We start from the raw sequence: 18,748 nt of genomic DNA on the forward strand, positions 1-18,748 counted from the left end.
GTTTTTTAATGCTTTTTCTAATTAATTATGAGGTTCTAGATAATTTCATGATTCGGGACTCTATTTGTTCCTGCAAGCGGACACCCAACATTAACGAACGCTCTATATAAAGAAGTCTCGTTTTGATATGGAGAGCAGATAGAATTTGTGTACTGTCTAGCTGCCCATATAATTTGTGGATTACGTTGTTGACTTTCTATTGTATTGTTTACGTTCCGGACTTTTTAATTAATCATGAGGTTCTAGATAATTTCATGATCCGGGACTCTATTTATTCCTGCAAGCGAACAACCAACATTAACGAACGCTCTATATAAAGAGGTCTCGTTTTGATATGGAGAGCAGATAGAATTTGTGTACTGTCTAGCTGCCCATATCATTTGCGCAAACAGTTTGATATTTGGGCGTTCGAATCAAGAAATGGTAAAAATGATCTCCGGAGGTGCAAAGAATGGACAACCTGCAAATGTCTGGGTTTTCATGATATTTGCAACCTTGCTTCTGGCCACTGCAATTGCAATGCGTCCACTGGACGAAGGTATGTTACACTAATGATGATGATTGTTGATGTATATTCAAGTTTTCTGTATATCTGAATTTATCAAAAATTTATCAAAATGGTAAGGAATTTTCACGTATGTATGTAGTAAGAAATTTTCACGAGAATAAATTATATTAGATAGTTCGAAATATCGACGAAACTCTATGAAATAGTCATAAGAAATATCTACCAAATCATAATATAATTATCTGAAAAATAATTTCATTATTATTATACATCACAAAAATCGAAGATCTAGAATCAATTACATTGTTTTGAAAAAAATTGAAATACGTTTCAATTGTTTCCATTTTTTCATAGTACTGATAAGTGATTGGACCATGGTTTTCATTCCCTGCTTTATACTATTATGAAGACTGAATTTCTTGTCAAAAAGTTATAGATCTGTATTTGGTATTATTTGCAAATATAGAAATGCACCATGACATTCTTGCATAGATGAAGAGTTTGTGAAACGGTCTTTAACTGTTATCGTGCAGGGATTCAATTATATTAAAATTAGGGTCATAATATAGCTATATCGTAAGTTTGAGCTGATAGAAGTGGTATGGGACACGACAAGAAATTCCGGCAAATAATTAAGCCTAAACCAGTATTTTAATTAGGCTAAGCCAGACCCTGATATCAGTTTAACTAATATTTTATCTTTTATTCGTTTTCAGGCAGTCGGGGAAATCCCATGGTAAATTCGGAAGTGTTTACAAAAGAAGAATCGGCGATCAACCAAGCTGTAAGATTCTGTATACCTGCTTTTCAATAAGAACTTTTTACATTAATAAATATTTATTGCCTGGTTACAGTTTGTTTTTTTTACTGGGTACAGTTTGTTTTTTTATTTTTCAATTGCATTATCTTGATTTTGTTCCTAAATATTACAGTTAGCTGATGGCAAAAAAGTGCAACTTATGAATGGTGAAAAAGAGTGTGAGAAGAATGAAGATGAAGAAGAGTATTTGAATCGGCGTACTTTAGCTGCACATACAGATTACATCTACACACAAAAATACCACCATCCATAAACATTCTAATCTAATATTATCTCTCTACTTTGCATGCAAAATGCATTATAGACATCCAATAATGTAAAATCATAAATAAGATTTTGGAGTGGTACAAACACTATGTGCTAGTGATCTATGTTCTATAAATATATATAATCTATGCAATTGAGAAAAAAAAAAATATTTATATTTTCATTGATTATTTTCATTTCATTTATGGGAAAATGTTATTATGATCTCCTTACATGTACTATGTTTTGAATCTTTTAGTTTGTGAAGTAAATATGGTTTTAGGTGTATAAATTTTAGTTCAGATTTATTTATAGTTTTTTAGATTTTTTTTTTTTAAATGAGTTTTCTAATATTTATGTAATATAGTTAATATTAATTTTTATTTTGATAAATATTTTTTATTTTTATTTATTTATAGTTTAGTTATTTTTTAGTATCTTTTATTCAAACAAATAGAATAAAAGATAGATTTTAGATAAATATGCATAAAATGAATTGGCAAAATGCTTGTCTTTCTAATCTTAAAGTAATTAGTTTGTATTTTAATCCATAGTTTTTTTATAAAACTATTTTGTTAATGTTTTTACATGTATTATGTATTAAATAGAGAGCATTCATACTCTTTATAATGTATTCTTTCTCATGAGTTTTAATAAAAATAACAACCAAAATCAAAGCCAAGCATTCATACTCTTTATTATGTATTCTTTCTCATGAGTTTTAATAAAAATAATAACCAAAATCAAAGCCTAGATAAGAAATAGTTATCTTCAATTTGTCAACAATATATGAAATGATTATACTATTGTGTTCAATCAATAATACATTATCCACATAAATCAATAATAACAAAATGTAATTTCCTATAGATTTATCTCTTTAAAAAAAAATTGATTCAATTTTCTAACTAATTTATAGATAAGTCAAACAATATTAGAGAGGAAAAACATGTTGTTTCATCTTTATTTTACTCTTGATTTTGACTTCTTCCAATTTTATCATTTATTTGAATCTTCTATAATTAAAAATTAGAATGCCTACTTTCTCCATAAATTATTAGAGATACTCTCATCATCTTTAGAAAATTCAAATAAGCATTCATAAATATTGTTTCTTTTTCTCTTTAATGCTTACACCCTCCCAAATTTTCACATTATTTAATATCACCATCTTTGTCAATTAATAACTATGGAAAACAAACACTATTTTTGTAAATGAATAACTTTGAAAACAAGCTAATGTTATATGGATAAACTGAATATATCCTTAAAAATTGCATGTAATGTTAAACACTCCTATAATTAAACTATGAAAAATGTCTTTCTATTAGGAAGATGCTTAATTCTCATTTCTCTATAGTATTTTGAAATAACTTATCTTATCTTTTTAAGAAAACTATGTTGGAATTATTTTCCATAAATTACTTAATGTATATGTAATCATCTCTCCCTCATTTATGTCTTTGAATTGTTTAGAACTTATATAAATCTTGAAATATCTGTGTATTTCCTTTTTCAATATGTCTTATATTTAATTGAATATTTAATGATATTTTTCATTAAATTTCAAAGGGTGTTTCTCTTAAATTCTTGCTATTTTTTTTTAAATATAATATATTAAATATTTTTTTACTCTTTTGAAAATTTAAATTGAAATCAAATTAAATAATGTGTAATATTTTATGGTTTCTAGAAAGTGTTATTGATCCAATTTATTATTTCTATTACTTATACACATTTCGATCTTTATTTGAAAACAAAAAATAAAAACATGAATAGCATTATTCACAAAATTAAAATTGCAACAAAATATATGAGAAATTAATTACAGAATTGACATAAGTAATTTTAGACAAATGTCTTTGGAAAAATCTCAATTTGGAGGAAACCAGTTTTTAGATCTGAGGGTTTATATTAAACCAGTTGATCTGAGGGCTTATATTATTATCTTTAGCAAAAATTGCTACTGAGAGGTTACAATTGCAAGCCTGATAGTGGCAAAGCTCTGGCAATATTTTATCTTCACTTATGCTAACCAAATCAAGCTAAAGAAACCCCATGGATTCCTCTTATGCAATTCAAATTTCCTCCAACAACTCACAATGGTACCTTGGAAATTCACAATGATCTTCAGGCAATTTTCATTATCTCACAAACTCGTCCTACCCTCTAGAAACTTGATCTGCCTCCTCGAAAACTTGATCTACCCGCCTGGTAATTCGCACATGCTTTGAAAACTCGCATTGACCTCTACAAGACTCGCATTACCTCCAAGAAATATTCTTGACCTATACTCCTGTGAATTTACTGAGGAACTCAGCTTCACTTCGGAATCTCACGACCTCATTGGAAAAATTTGATCTCTTGCAAAAAATAATTGATAGGAAAAACCTCTGGAAATTCTTCTCCCAATCACTGCTACTAAAATTATCCAATGTCTCACTGAAAATCACCCGCTATATGTGTCTAAGATACCCATCGACTTCCCCTTATAATACTCATTCACAAATGAATAGCTACGATTAGGAGTTAATTGTCACAGTTGATAGCTACAATCATCTTAAAAACTTTCTACAGGCTTCTAGAGAAAAATCGGTCTTATCCCAACTAATGTCAGCTAATTATCCACTTTCCCTATGTTTTAACTTGGGAAATATTTAAAAAATCACTAATTGACTTAATTAAGACATTTTCCCTAGGTGAAAGTTAAGAAAAATTACATAGGCTTGGAGATAATTAATTATTATGTATTCTTAGTCCCAATGACACCTCTCAAGGCTAGAGCTCTATGCCCTTTGAAGAAAAAAGAGCAAAAGGACTTTGTTACAGTTGTGATAGCAAATACACTAAAGGTCATAAGTGTGCTGAGAAGAAATTAATTTACATAGATTGTGAAGAAGAGGAATAAAAGGAACAAGAAATGTAAAAAAAAATAGGATATACACTAGGAACCAACCACAGAGAAAGAAGAAATGAATCTGGTCATATCTTGTAATTCATTGGTGAGAATTACCACTCCTCAAACTCCCAAGATAGAAGGATATATCAAGAAAAAAAAGGTAATATTGTTGATTGATTCGGGTATTACCCATAATTTTATTCATTGTAAGATATCCAAGGAATTAAATTTCTTCCTTTAACCAGCACCAGAGCGTCAAGTGCCATAATATCAAGCTATTCATGTGAGAATATGTATTGAATAGTCCAATGCTTTCCATTCCAATGGGTGGTGTTGATGTTGTACTAGGAGTCCAATGGTTACAATATCTGGGTAAGATAGCTTTTAATTTTCAAGAACTTTTCTTGAAATTTTTTTGGGAAGGAAAGGAAGTTGAATTAAGGAGTATCGCAGGGAAACGAGGAAAGATAATCATCTCTAATGGAATGACAAAGCTTCTAAAGAAATAACAACAGGGCATAATTGCACAATTATGTTCACTAGATGTTCAAACATCGAAATCATCTATTTCTCCAAATCTCCAAAAATCCTTGGACAATCATTCCAAGGTATTTGATACTCCCAAATGTCTCTCCATATTCGTGATCGTGATCATGCTATTTATTTGATTCTAGGAAGTATTCCTCCAAACATCAGGCCTTACAGATATCCCTATGCCCAAAAGAGTGAAATTGATCGTATGGTTGCAGAAATGCTAGAGGTTGGTATAATTCAACTTAGTCAAAGTTCTTTCTCTGCTCCAGTAGCATTGGTGCACAAGAAGGATGGATCATGGTGCATGCATCTAGATTATAGGGAGCTCAATAAGCTCATTATTAAAGATAAATTTCCATTGTTGTGATTGATGAATTACATGGAGAAATATACTTCACCCAGTTGGATCTTTGTTCAAGATATCATCCACCGTCCATCATATCATATTTAAGAGAAAATTATAAGGTTTAAGCAGTGGAAGATCACATTGAGTATCAACAACAAGTTCTCCAACTCTTAAGGATAATATCACTTTGGTGCAAAATAGAATGAAACAACGAGCAGATCAACATCGCAACGAAAGAAGTTTTGATGTAGGTGACTGGGTATTTTTACAGCCACAACCATATAAACAAATGTCCCTCAAGCAAGCTAAGAAGAATAATAAATTATCACCAAAGTATTATGATCCTTACAAGTTGTTGCAAAAGACTAGTACTATGACATACAAATTAGAGCTTCTTGCACCCAATTTTCCATGTTTCATGCTTAAAGAAGGTTATAGGTGATAAGCTCCCAGTTCAAAAAATATTGCCAGAACTTGACAAGGAAGAAAAAAATCATATTGGAACCTGAAACAGTCACAGAAACAAGAACTTTTCTTGAATTTTTTTTGGGAAGGAAAGGAAGTTGAATTAAGGGGCATCGCAGGGAAACCAGGAAAGATAATCATCTCTAATGGAATGGCAAAACTTCTAAAGAAATAACAACGATGTGTAATTGCACATTTATGTTCACTATATGTTCAAACATCGAAATCATCTATTTCTCCATATCCACAAAAATCCTTGGACAATCATTCCAAGGTATTTGATACTCCCAAAGGCCTCTCATATATTCGTGATTGTGATCTTGCTATTCATTTGATTCTAGGAAGTATTCCTCCAAACATCAAGCCTTACAGAAATCCCTATGCCCAAAAGAGGGAAATTGAACGTATGGTTGCAGAAATACTAGAGGTTGGTATAATTCAACTTAGTCAAAGTTCTTTCTCTGCTCCAGTAGTATTGGTGCACAAGAAGGATGGATCATGGTGATGCATCTGGATTATAGGGAGCTCAACAAGCTCACTATTAAAGATAAATTTTCCATTGTTGTCATTGATGAATTATTGGATGAAATACATGGAGCAATTTACTTCACCTAGTTGGATCTTCATTCAAGATATCACCCATCGTCCACCACATCATATTTAAGAGAAAATTATAAGGTTTAAGCAATGGAAGATCACATTGAGTATCAACAACAAGTTCTCCAACTCTTAAAGGATAATATCACTTTGCAGAATAGAATGAAACAACAAGCAGATCAACATCGCAACGAAAGAAGTTTTGATGCGGGTGACTCGGTATTTTTACAGCTACAACCATTCAAACAAATTTCCCTCAAGCAAGCTAAGAAGGATAATAAATTATCACCAAAGTATTATGGTCCTTACAAGTTGTTGCAAAAGGCTGGTACTGTGACATACAAATTAGAGCTTCTTGCACCCTATTTTCCATGTTTCATGCTTAAAGAAGGTTATAGTTGACAAGCTCCCAGTTCAAACAATATTGCCAGAACTTGACGAGGAAGGAAAAATGATATTGGAACCTGAAAAAGTCACGGAAACAAGAACTCAACAGCTAAAAAATCAATCAATTTGAGAGCATCTCATCAAGTGGAAGAACTTACCCACTAAAGATTCCACGTAGGAGGATGAGAATTCTATACAGAAGCATCCAAAACTACTCAAGCATTGAGGACAACACTTTTTTGAAGGAAAGGGGTATGTTAGTTCCCTATAATACTAGTGTATTCCCTCATTGTTATTGTTGGTGTAGATGCTTATTGTTATTGTTGTGCCCATGTAGTCCCCATACTATTATTATTGTGCCCCATAGAAGCTCGCTATTCTTATTGTTGTGCCCTTACATTATTATTGTTATATCGGCTTTGATTATATTGTGACTGCTTAGAATCCTATATATAGAAAGGAATTTTTTTCATTTAAATAATCCAAGAATTTTTCATTTGTGTAATGTAAAGGAGATTTCCCCCTCAAAGAGGCTAATTTTGAAGTCACTGATTTATATCTTCTTCTATTTTGTGAGCTAGTTTCATAACACATTTACTTTACAATCAACACCCTTAGTTAGTTTATGGTGGAACCAAAGAGAGTGCATTAAACAACAACGAAGCATGTGTGACAATATCTATGAGGTACAATTGAGTATGGGTTGAAATTTACTTAAGGTGATGGTGTCAAGTTGATGGGCTACATTGATGCAGACTAGGTAGGTAATGTAGTGAACCAAAAAAGAACTTCAAGGTGTTGCTTATAGCATTGGAATAGGGGTTTTCACTTGGTACAACAGGAAGAAAAATATGTAGCATTAATCTCTACAAAAGTAAAGTATATGGCAACAAGCGTGGAAACATGTGAGACCATATGGATTCAAAAGCTACTAGTGGATTTGTTTGGTGAGAGCATGGAGTCGAACACCATCCATAGTGATAATCAAAGTTATGTCAATCTATCTCAGAATCTAGTATTTTTTGATCGCTTGAAACATATCGACATATGATATCATTTCATTATGGATTTTATCTACAACATGGATAAATTTGACTACAGTATGTGCCTAGTGGCAAACATTCTGACAAAGGCCTTAAATAAAGGAAAGTTCATTTTCTTCAGGGGCACTTTGGGTGTTGTGGAGAACACCTTCCTCACTAAGAGGGAGAGTTAAATATTGTAGCTTCACTATGCCCTTTAAAACACTTCAAACTAATTTTTCAAACAAAACTTATTGAAATTTTAAAAGCTACATACCTTTTTTTCGCTTTATAGAAGCTCGATATTGAATTTGTTGTATATATGTAATTTTGGATCTCCAAGGTATGAAATTTGGTACTGTGGTAGCCCTCTGAGCCTTCTTTCCAACCCCACAAGTCAAACCAACATTGGATTGTTCGAGAAATAGTTATTCCAAATCTCCCACGATGATCTGATTATGGACTGGTTCAGTAGAGAGAAGTTGTATGGAGTGCCACATGTCACTGTTTTGACCTTCGGTCCTGAAATTGCTACAAGACAAACTAAAGTCCATGCATTTTCAACCACTTTTTACATAATTCAAATCTAATGCCTAAAACAAAAGTTATGACGATTTTCCCTAGGTCACATGTTTGAGACAAAATTCTAGAGCTTACAAAAACCCTAACTTCCTCAGAAAATATCTCTGAAAAGATCAATAACTCCAAAATTAGTCTCTTCGAGGGGGAAACCTCCTTTACATTACACAAATGAACAATTCTTGGATGCTTCAAATGAAAAAAACCTCCTTTCTATATATAGGAGTCTAAGGGGTCACAAATAATCATAGTTGACATAACAATAATAATGTAAGGGCACAACAATAACAATAGTGGGCTTCTATGGGGCACAATAATAATAGTATGGGAACTACATGGGCACAACAATAATAATAAGGGGGCTACAATGATAATAATAATGATGGAATACACTAGTATTATAGGGACCTGACAAAATTTTCGGCCTTGTGTTGACCAGATACATGAGAGAACCAATAAGTTGTTTATATAAGGTGAGGTCCACTATCTCCTACTTTGATGCATAAATCTTCCGCAAATTGGTTATCATCGGTGTAGACATGGGTCTACAATCCAACATCCTGAATTTATTCAAGATCTCCAAAGTGTATCTCCCTTAACCAAGGAAGATTTCCCCATATGCCACATATCGATTCCTAGAAAAATAGTGCATCAACTCCAAGTCATTCATGTTGAACTTTGATTTTAAGCCCCTCTTGAAATCTTCTATGAGCCTTGGTGACCCAACCAAAAATAGGTCATCCACATACAAAATGAGAATAAGTTGTTCACCAACAACCATAAGATAGTAGAGGTTCAAATTTTTCTCTCTTCACAAAGCCCATCTCCTACAAGTAGTTGTTAATATGACCATACCATGCTCTGGGAGCTTGCTTGAGTTCGTATAGCACTCTCTTCAACCTACATACATGGGTTTCCCTCCCATGTGTCTCAAAACCCTCTAGCTTCTCAGTGTACACCTCCTCTTCTATGTCTCCAATCATGAACATCATTTTGACATTCATTTGATGGATCTTTCATCCCATTTATGTTGCAAGTGATATCACGACCCTAATGGAAGTAAACATGGCCACTAGAGAATCCCTTGGCCACAAACCTTGCTTTAAAGTTTCCTACACTACCATGTGTGGCGTGCTTGATCTTATAGATCCACCATGAACCAACCACTACCCTATCCAATGCTCTAGGCAGCACCTCCCAAACATCGTTCAGCATGATGTAGTATACTCCTCAATCATAGAATCTTTCCACACCTGATGCTACGCATCTTCATCATATCTAGAAGGCTCATTGTCAATGAGTTGACTCATCAATGCCTTGTAACATGAATATCTCTCTAGTTGTCTCCTATCCCTAATGCTTGATCTAGGAGCTCCTGCAAACTCATGTGCATCTCTCAATGTCTAAGCACCTCATGATTCCTTCTTCCAACTATAGTTGGGTATAGCTTCAAGATCCTCCTCATCATGTTGCTGCTTCACATGACACAAACTCTCCTCAACACCTATACATGTGTATGTACTAGTCATTATACTAGTACTTGTGCCTTGAGCCTAATATTGTTATTCAACCCTTAAATCTTATGCTTGCTGACTCTGATCAACTGTTGGAAACTCGCCAGATCTCCTCAAGGATTTCTCCTCCTAAAACTTAACATCTCATCTCACGATGATCTCTTGAATCCTTGGAATATATATCCATATGTCTTGGACATTTTGTTGTAACCAACAAAATACCTCTTCTCTACAATTGAATATAACTTAGTGTGCTTCTCTGTTGGAACGTGACAATATGCAATACTACCAAAAATCCTGAAATGACTGAATTTTGGCTTTTTCCATGTAAATTCCTCCTTAGATGTCACCTTTCTCAACACCTTATATGGGATCTTATTATGAATGTATATTTTAATGCTACACACTTTTTCCCAAAGATATATAGGCATGTCACGATCATATAGCATGGCCCTTGCTGCTCCAAATATGGTTTTGTTCTTATGTTCTGCAACCCCATTCTACTGTGAGTTGTGTGGAGATTTCCACTATCTCTTGATCCCTCCTTGGCGTAGACCTCCTTGAAGGCCTTATCGATGTACTCGCCCCCAATATCTGTCTAAAGTACCTTTATCTTCTTTCCTATTGATTTCTCCACAAGAGTCTTAAACTCTTGGAAGCGACGAAATACTTCATCTCTTATCTTTGAATCATCAATGAAGGTCACGAAATATTTCTAACCCCTGAGAGACTTTATGGAAAATGGACCATAAATATTAGAATGTATCAACTATAAAAAACCCTTGGTTTTGTTGTCACTCATTGGAAATGTTTCTTTTGAGAAATTCTCAAGTATGCACCCTTTGCATATGTCATCATGTTCTATACTCACTTTTGGAATACCTGTCACTATTTCTTTGAGAAATTTAAGTGCTCCATGATGGATATGGACCATCCTCATATGCCATAGATCTCCCATATTTATGCTACTATTGTCGCTAACTAATGTCTTTGGATCTTCTAACTGCAACTTGTACAACTTGTTGCTTCTCACCCAAATATCCTTTGCTAACTTCCAATACTGGTGTTTTAGGTGCACCTTTTTTCCTCTAAAGCACACATCATACCCCTTATCCTAAAGAGAAAAAACTAAAATCAGGTTCATTCCCATCCCTGGCATGTGCATCACAGATGTAACATGAATATTTTGCCTAACTGCCTCTGAAATGTGACTATCCCTTTCCCAATTGGAGTAAACTTGGACCTATCTCCCATTTGTATCTAGAAGCCTATCTCCTTTTATTTGAAGTTGGAGAAATACTTTCTAACTCCTATCATGTGACATAACGCCTGACTATTGTTTTACCAAACTCATGTGGTTAACAAGCTAGATAAGAAAGCTATAAGAGCAAACTCAACCTCAAGTCTTGAAGATATTTCATCAATGTCTATTAAAGTCATTGACTATTGTTTATTCTATTGTTCACCATTTTTTGTATTCAGACATTGAATGACATAGTGTCCTTGTTGACCACAACCAAAACACTTGATTTTACTCAAGTCTTTCTTTTTCTTCTCTCCCTTGGAGTTAGGCCCTTTACTTGAGCCTTTCTTTTATTTTCCCTTTCCAGCAAGAGAAACATTCTCATCATCCTCACCCTTGTGACCTTTACTGTTGCCTCCACTAATAAGGCTCAACCTAAGCTCTTCCCAAGTGAAATCACTCCAAAGAAAATATTGGCCAGAAAAGTCTTGTCGTCCATTAATCACTTGGACAAAGACATCCCACTACTTTGAGAACCCATTCAATGCTATTATCATGAGCTCGTCATCATTTATTTTCTCTCCAACAACTGCTAATTCATCTTTGACTTGTTTGACCCTAGTGAGATAACTAGCAAGGCCTTCTTCCTTGTTATGTTTGGTGTTTAGTAGCTTCTCTCTAGCGATCAATATCATGTTCATAGCTGCACTTTAAAACAGATTCAGGATGGAATCCCACATCTTCTTACACGTATCCAATTCTGTAATAGGGGGAACGATATGATCATTGATCCCATCTTAGATAATATGCCTAGATTTGGCATCCTCCTTGCAGTAGGTTTCTAACTGCATTAGATATGTCGGTACGACAACAACAGATGTTGCATATTCCTTTAGTCCATGCTCCTCTAGCAACAAAAGTACCCTATATTTTCGAATACCAATGTTTTATGCACCATCAAGTCTATCTTGATCCCTCAAGCCAGTTGAAGCCATCTTTCAAACCCTCAAACAATAAACCCCAACATATCTAAGAGATATGAAAATAGACCTATGTGAAAATCTCTGATTTCTCTTTCAAAAACCTCACATTTAGATAAACAATAACCTCAACATTTCAATGCTCTGATACCATGTGAATTTTTTTGATTTCCCCTATTAACCCAGTTTATTATTTCAATTATTTGTACACAAAATATTACAATCTATAACTAAAACAATAAATAAAAATAAGAACAACATCATTCACAAAATTAAAATTGCAGTGAAATTTACGAGAAACCAATCACATAATTGTAACAAGTATTTTTGGATAAATGTCCCTAGAAAAACTCCAATGTGGGGAAATCCAATTTTCATATCTGAGGGTTTATATTATTACCTTAAGAAAAAACTACTACTGAGAAATTATAGCTTCTTTCTTGACACTAGCAAAGCTCTAACAATATTTTATCTTCACTTGTACTAATCAAGTCAATCTGAAGAAGCCCCACAACCTCCTCTTCCACAATTCACACTACCTCCATCAACTCACACTTGTAGGAATTTATAGGGTAAGTTCCTTTGATAGAACACCAAGGGATACCGCTCACAAATAGATCACAGATCAGTACACCAGTATTCTTGAAGTGGTTAAAACCTTCAAAGAGGGAAACAGTCCATGGCCTGAGGCAACGTGGCCACTTCAGGAAATTTATTAATGTAAAAGAAAGAAAATGTACATAAGCTTCTCTCATGAACGGTCACTTAACAAATGACCCCCCATGCTCTTTAAATAGAGATCATGGACCAATCGAGTGTTAAGCCATGGATCAAGTGTCAATAATACCGAGGAGAGAATGAATCGTCAGATCACTTCATGTCTAGAACATATCGTGACCATCGGATTGTAAGTTAAAAAAAGTACATACTAAAGACACACACTTTACCTAACTATACACTAGACCAAGTTATACTTAATTATTTCCTATGTGTTGGAATATCCTAATATCCCACCTTAAGAAAAAAATGGGATAGGATTGAAGGATGTACAAAGATGACACAGTAGGAGAAGGAAGGAAGCATTAGAGCCTATCCCCCCTTAGTGACAACTTCCTGAACTCCAACCATAAATCAAAGTTTAGTAAGCTTCGCCTTTATGAGAGCCGTTGTAAAGATGTCGACAACTTGATCATTGGTTGAACAATATTGCACTTCAAGAGCATGTTCATGAATGATATTTCTGATGAAGTGTGTTATCTCAAAATCAGACCCTGATAGGTTGCTGGTCAGGTTGACTCTAAGTAACTATTTCAAACCTAATTTAGGCTGAGGCTTAGCCTCCTCAACCTGAGAGGGCTCTCTCTTAATGGATTAATGATTTTGATAAAAGATAAGATGGCTAACTCTTATAGAACAAGTGTGAAAAATATGAATGCTGGAAATACATTAAACAACTATCCATTGGGCTTATGGAGTCAACAACACCTCAATATAACAGTGAACTCAACCTTACATAGAAGTCAGGGCACTCAGCATTTAGACATTCAGAACATAACTCATATGGGACCACAGTTTATAAATGCATACAGGAAATCACAGCACATTCAGTGAATTCTGAGTGATTATACATCTATACCACTGTAAAAATTATGGAAAGGACAAGATCACATACTCTGAACATAAGAAATCCTTCATGAATCCTGAGAAGTAAAGTCAAAATTATATTACTGAAAATGAGTCTTTACATAAGCCAAATACAAGTTGTATCATAAAATTTTCCAACCCTCATTACATTGTTGTTTCAGCTATATATAGAACTCTTATTCTAACTGATCGAGATTCCTCCTCCAGCATGAGGGGAATTCGAAAACTACTTCTAATGACACCTATTAACCTTGTAACTAACTAATAAATACAACAAGGTGTTGACTGGAGTTTTTTTTTTTAGAGATCTGAATCAACTATGACTCTAACTCCATATTACATGCATGATGGCTTTAATTACAATGATCCTCGTTCTTTGACATCTGCTCCCCTTTAGTTTGGCTGTAATGGATGTTCAAAGCTCCATGTTTGATCTTTAATGACACATCCTTTCCAATACCCTGAAACATATGAAACTGTCCCTGTGTATCGGTCTTTAGTCTGCCTTAACATGTCCGGATCCAACGAAGTATATCCTTTATCTTTTAATTACCCCAAAATGGAGCAAACTGCCACGTCTTTGATGTGTTGTCCACCGTTTGCATATGTGAAAGCCAAAATTTTTGCAAAATGTAACTGTTTCACATATCTTGAAGTGTGATAACTATGAAATATGCTTCCTTTATGACAAAAATCTAAAGTTGGATTCGAATGCATATTATCTCCACGTGTCTTGACCTGGTTAACTGTTGGATAGCTTCAGATGATGCCTTGTATGCCTTTTAGATGTTTCCCTTTCAAAATTCCCGCTTATAATTCAAAACTGCTTGATTTGCATTAAAATCATCACCTACAGCAATTTCGTAGCGCGCTACGAAACTGCTGAATTATTTAAAACAGCTTGCTTTTAACCCGAGACCTTTATTAGCCGAGTACTTGATTGCCAAAAACTTCTTTAGACTTTCCACATGTCGAATAGGGATTTATATTTCCTCAGGAAGATAAAATCAAGCGAATTTGTCAAAATTTTAAAACAAAATCTTACTTGACATGAAAACTCATTTAGCAGGTAGCTGACTTAGCTGTGCCTTCAGATCTTCAATTTGTTTCTTCATAGCCTTATTCCCAGCTCTCAGTTGCATATTGATCCTTCTGATGTACTTGGCTTCTTTGATTGCTGGTACTGTCCATGTGTGAAATTGTGAATGGCCATCAACCACTGAATTCAACTGGGCTTCTAGGGTTTCATTCCCTTTCCATAGAGATTTATAATATTTTGCGTGTATGACTGCATGTTTTCTAGCGGCTTTCTTCAATTTGGCAATCTCATATTTAGCTGATTCTAATTGGCTCTTTATGGCTGCTATATTATCTCCTTGAAATGTGATGACTGTTTTGCTTGCGTTTTTCTGTGTCTCTTCCCCTGTTTCCTCTGTTTTTGGCAGTGCTTCCTTTACTTGTTGGAATCTCCTTGTCATAGGTCTTCTAGGTTTAAAAACGAATTCTTCAGCTGGCACATCAAATTTAAGCCTTTTTGAGGCCTTGGATTTCTTGGTGCTTTCTTGTTCTGACTGCATCAATTCGATTTGAACTGGTAGAGACTGCTCGAATTCAATAGCCTGTAATAAATCATTTAAACTTGCCTTGGACACTGGACTTTCTTCAACTGCTATAGCTTTACCTTTTTCCTTATTTATCTGACTTCTTGTTCTTACCCTTGAGACTACTTCAGATGTGCTTGTTTCAGGTACAGTCTTTTTACCTTGAGCTTTTTCCTTAGTTGATTGCTGAGGTTGATCTTGGATGACGAGTGGCTTCACTTGTTTTCTTACTTGTGACTTTGGAACTCTTTTAGCTCTTACTTCTGTTTGGAGCTCAGCTATTGTAGCATCTCTAACAGGTTGAGGAGTGAGGCCAGTCTGGATTTTGAAGCCAGCCATAAAAATAAATGAATTCCAATCTTGTCTACCTTTTAGAGCCCATCTAAAACCAGTAGTTTAATTAAACCATGATGAAACAAAGAGGTTTCACAATCCTCTTTCCTCAGCTGTACCTTATCACACATCTTGCTCAAACTACGGAACAGATAAAAAGGTAAGTCTATGGAGACCTTCCCGGTGAAGTGCAAAAGGAGTTTGAAATGGTAAGAATAAACCTTGTTTTACCTTCCTTCACAAGTCAGATATTTATGTATGCAGGTGAGTAAGTGAGCATAATGTTCTTTGACATAATTCCTGGGCACTGCCTTACTTAAATCCTCATTTACATAATCATCCTTCAAAAACTCCTTGCAAGGATTCATGTCAAATTTGAAATTTTTAAACCATTCCTCTTTTCCTCGTGGGATCTCTGTGACAGTAGATATCACTTCTGGCGAAACCTGCAGTTCTAACATGGCTACCTTTGAATTCAAACCTGTGAAGTTAAGTGAAAATTCCTTAGTTACCTGTGCGTGTCCTCCTTGTAACTTTTTGCAAAACTTCCAGCACCCGGCATTTTTAAATGCTTTCTTCACCTCTTCATTTCTCAGCGTTATATCCAGGCCTTCAGGTTCAGTCCTTAGAGGTTTACCAGATCTGTGCTCTTTTTTCTCCATTGATTCTTTCAGATCTTCACAAACAATGACTACCAGCTTCGGTTGGAATTGTGATTCGGCTTCTATTTGAATTCAGCCTCGCTTGAATTTTGAATTTTTTCGTTTAAAACCTTTCAAGATGTAACCTTGCAGATTTTTCACTCATGTAAGACTTACGGTCATCATTAAGGTTTATGCACGGTTGTATTTCTTGGGAATGATAATTCGTGCGTATCAACAGATCTAGTGGTGGTGATAGTGGCAATGAGTGGTGAAACGTGATAAGAGGGGTACATGAGCTGACATGAGAAGACATGGCCTATGACTCACCTAAAAGACTTGACATTTCGGGAAAGATTCGCTGCGGAAGTACGAATCCATGATTTCGCAGCGCTGTCAGTTTAAAATTTTAATGATGCGCTGCGAAACTGCCTAATCATGATTGCGCTGCGAAACTGCCTAATTGGCATTGCGCTGCGAAATTACAACAAGACACGGTGATTGACATAAGATAACCGGTGGCTATAGAACAATGGTAGATGGAGGGGAACCAATGGGAGCTGAGAATAACTTGACTCAAAAAACTCATCAAAACTCCAGATTCTAAGGGAAAAATTTAAAACCAAATTAAACTAACACTGACCTTCATCATCGGGCTAGGATGGAAAGTTGCATGTATCAATTTTAGTTCTAAGTGATAACAAAGTGTATGTGTAGTTCAATGTGTTTATGCTGATGTTGGATTGGATCTTTGCATATTTGAATGGCGCTTTGATTATCACACAAAAGTGTAGTCGGATGTTTCCGCTGAAAACAAAACTCTGACAGGATCTAACGGAGCCACAAAGCTTCCTTACTAGCTTCAATGGCACCACGATACTCTGCTTCTGCTGAAGAAAGAGAAATGGAACTTTGTTTGTTGCAAGCCCATGTAATAGGTCCAGAACCAAGAGTGAAGACATAACCTGGAGTAGAATTATGATCATCAGGGCCACTAGCCCAATCAGAACTAGTGAAACCAACCAATAGAGGAGATGCTTCTACATTGTAATGAATCCCGAGCTAAACTGTACCTCAAACATAACGAAGTATTATTTTAGTTTCTTTCTAGTGACTTTCATGTTGGTTTTGCATAAACCGAGCAACAAGTCCAACAACATAGGAAAGGTCAGGAAGGGTATGGGTCAGATACAAAAGTTTTCCAACAAGCTGACCATATAAGGTAGCATCAACTTTAGGGGAAGTACAAGTGACTGAAAGTTTGGCTCCAGACTAAAAGGGAGAAGGGGCTGGCTTACAATCTTCCATGTGAAAGTGGCATAGAAGATCACACGCATACTTGGACTGGGAAAGGGAAATACCTTCTTTGGATTGCAAAACTTGAAAACCAAGAAAATAATGCAAGTGTCCTAAGTATATCATTTCAAACTCCTTTTTAAGGTTGGACTTCACATGGCTTATAAGGTTGGGATCACTAACAGTAAGGATAGGATCATCAACATAAAGAACAAGAATGATAAGAGACTTACCCACTTTATTAGTGTAGATAGTATTATTAGAATGACACCTAGAAAAGCTAGTATCTAAAAGAAATCTATCCATTTTGGCATACCAAGCCTGAGGGACTTGCTTGAGACCATAAAGGGATTTCTTAAGCTGACATACAAGGCTGGAGTCTGTTTGTATAAAGTCAGAAGGTTTCTCCATGTAGATTTCTTCATGCAAGTTCCCATGGAAGAAGGCAGATTTAACATCCATCTGATGGACTTCCCATTTGACAGAGGCAGCAAGGGAAAGAATAAGGTGGATAAAGTTCATTTTGGTAACAGGGGAGAATTTCTTAGTATAGTCAATGCCTTCAACTTGTGAAAAACCCTTAGCAACAAGATGAGCTTTATTTTTATCAACTTTTCCATCTGGTCCAAACTTGGTTTTGTAAACCCATTTGCATCTAGCATGTTTATCATCCCTTTGGAAGAGGAACAAGGTCCCATGTATCATTCGCCAATAATAAAAGATATTATTCATTCATAGTTGCGTCCCAATCTGGATGGCATGAAGCTTCTGCAAAGGTGTCAGGATCATAATTCGCTGAAGCTTGAACCAGTAAAGAAGAGGCTCTATCGAACTGAGAATGTGTACGACGTTGATCTGTAGGATCACCTCCAAGAGCACCTACTACATCTTGAGTAACGCGGACCCATTTTGGAAGATGGGGAGATGAAGGAGGATCCCGCGAAGGTGGGGGAGGATTTTCATCCTCACTGTCATCATCTGAATAAGGAATATTTTCAGAAGTAGAATGGATAGAGAGAGGTGGCACATACATTGAACTAGGCTCGTAATCTGATATATTTTCAGCAAACTTTACATCTCTTCTAATGATAAC

General features: G+C 35.1%; 1 protein-coding gene across 1 annotated transcript; it reads left to right on the forward strand.

Annotated features, from left to right (window-relative positions):
* Positions 1–314: 314 nt before the first annotated feature.
* Positions 315–1,723, forward strand: LOC149146297 (phytosulfokines 2-like). The gene is made up of 3 exons (XM_089450110.1): positions 315–538; positions 1,225–1,292; positions 1,441–1,723. Exons 1-3 carry the CDS (start codon positions 421–423, stop codon positions 1,579–1,581), a joined length of 327 nt encoding a protein of 108 aa, XP_089306236.1. The 5' UTR covers positions 315–420; the 3' UTR covers positions 1,582–1,723.
* The last annotated feature ends 17,025 nt before the right edge of the window (positions 1,724–18,748 follow it).

Source organism: Pinus tabuliformis, chromosome X, assembly GCF_031772625.1.
Source record: "Pinus tabuliformis cultivar Carrire ecotype Pingquan chromosome X, CPIR1, whole genome shotgun sequence".
NCBI classification, from domain to species: domain Eukaryota; kingdom Viridiplantae; phylum Streptophyta; class Pinopsida; order Pinales; family Pinaceae; genus Pinus; species Pinus tabuliformis.

Excerpts from the sequence above, each read along its gene's own strand:
- LOC149146297 (XM_089450110.1), top strand. The coding sequence starts at position 421 with ATGGTAAAAATGATCTCCGGAGGTGCAAAGAATGGACAACCTGCAAAT. Across the intron at positions 539-1,224 it reads AATGCGTCCACTGGACGAAG|GCAGTCGGGGAAATCCCATG; the intron begins GTATGTTACACT and ends ATTCGTTTTCAG. Across the intron at positions 1,293-1,440 it reads AATCGGCGATCAACCAAGCT|TTAGCTGATGGCAAAAAAGT; the intron begins GTAAGATTCTGT and ends TAAATATTACAG.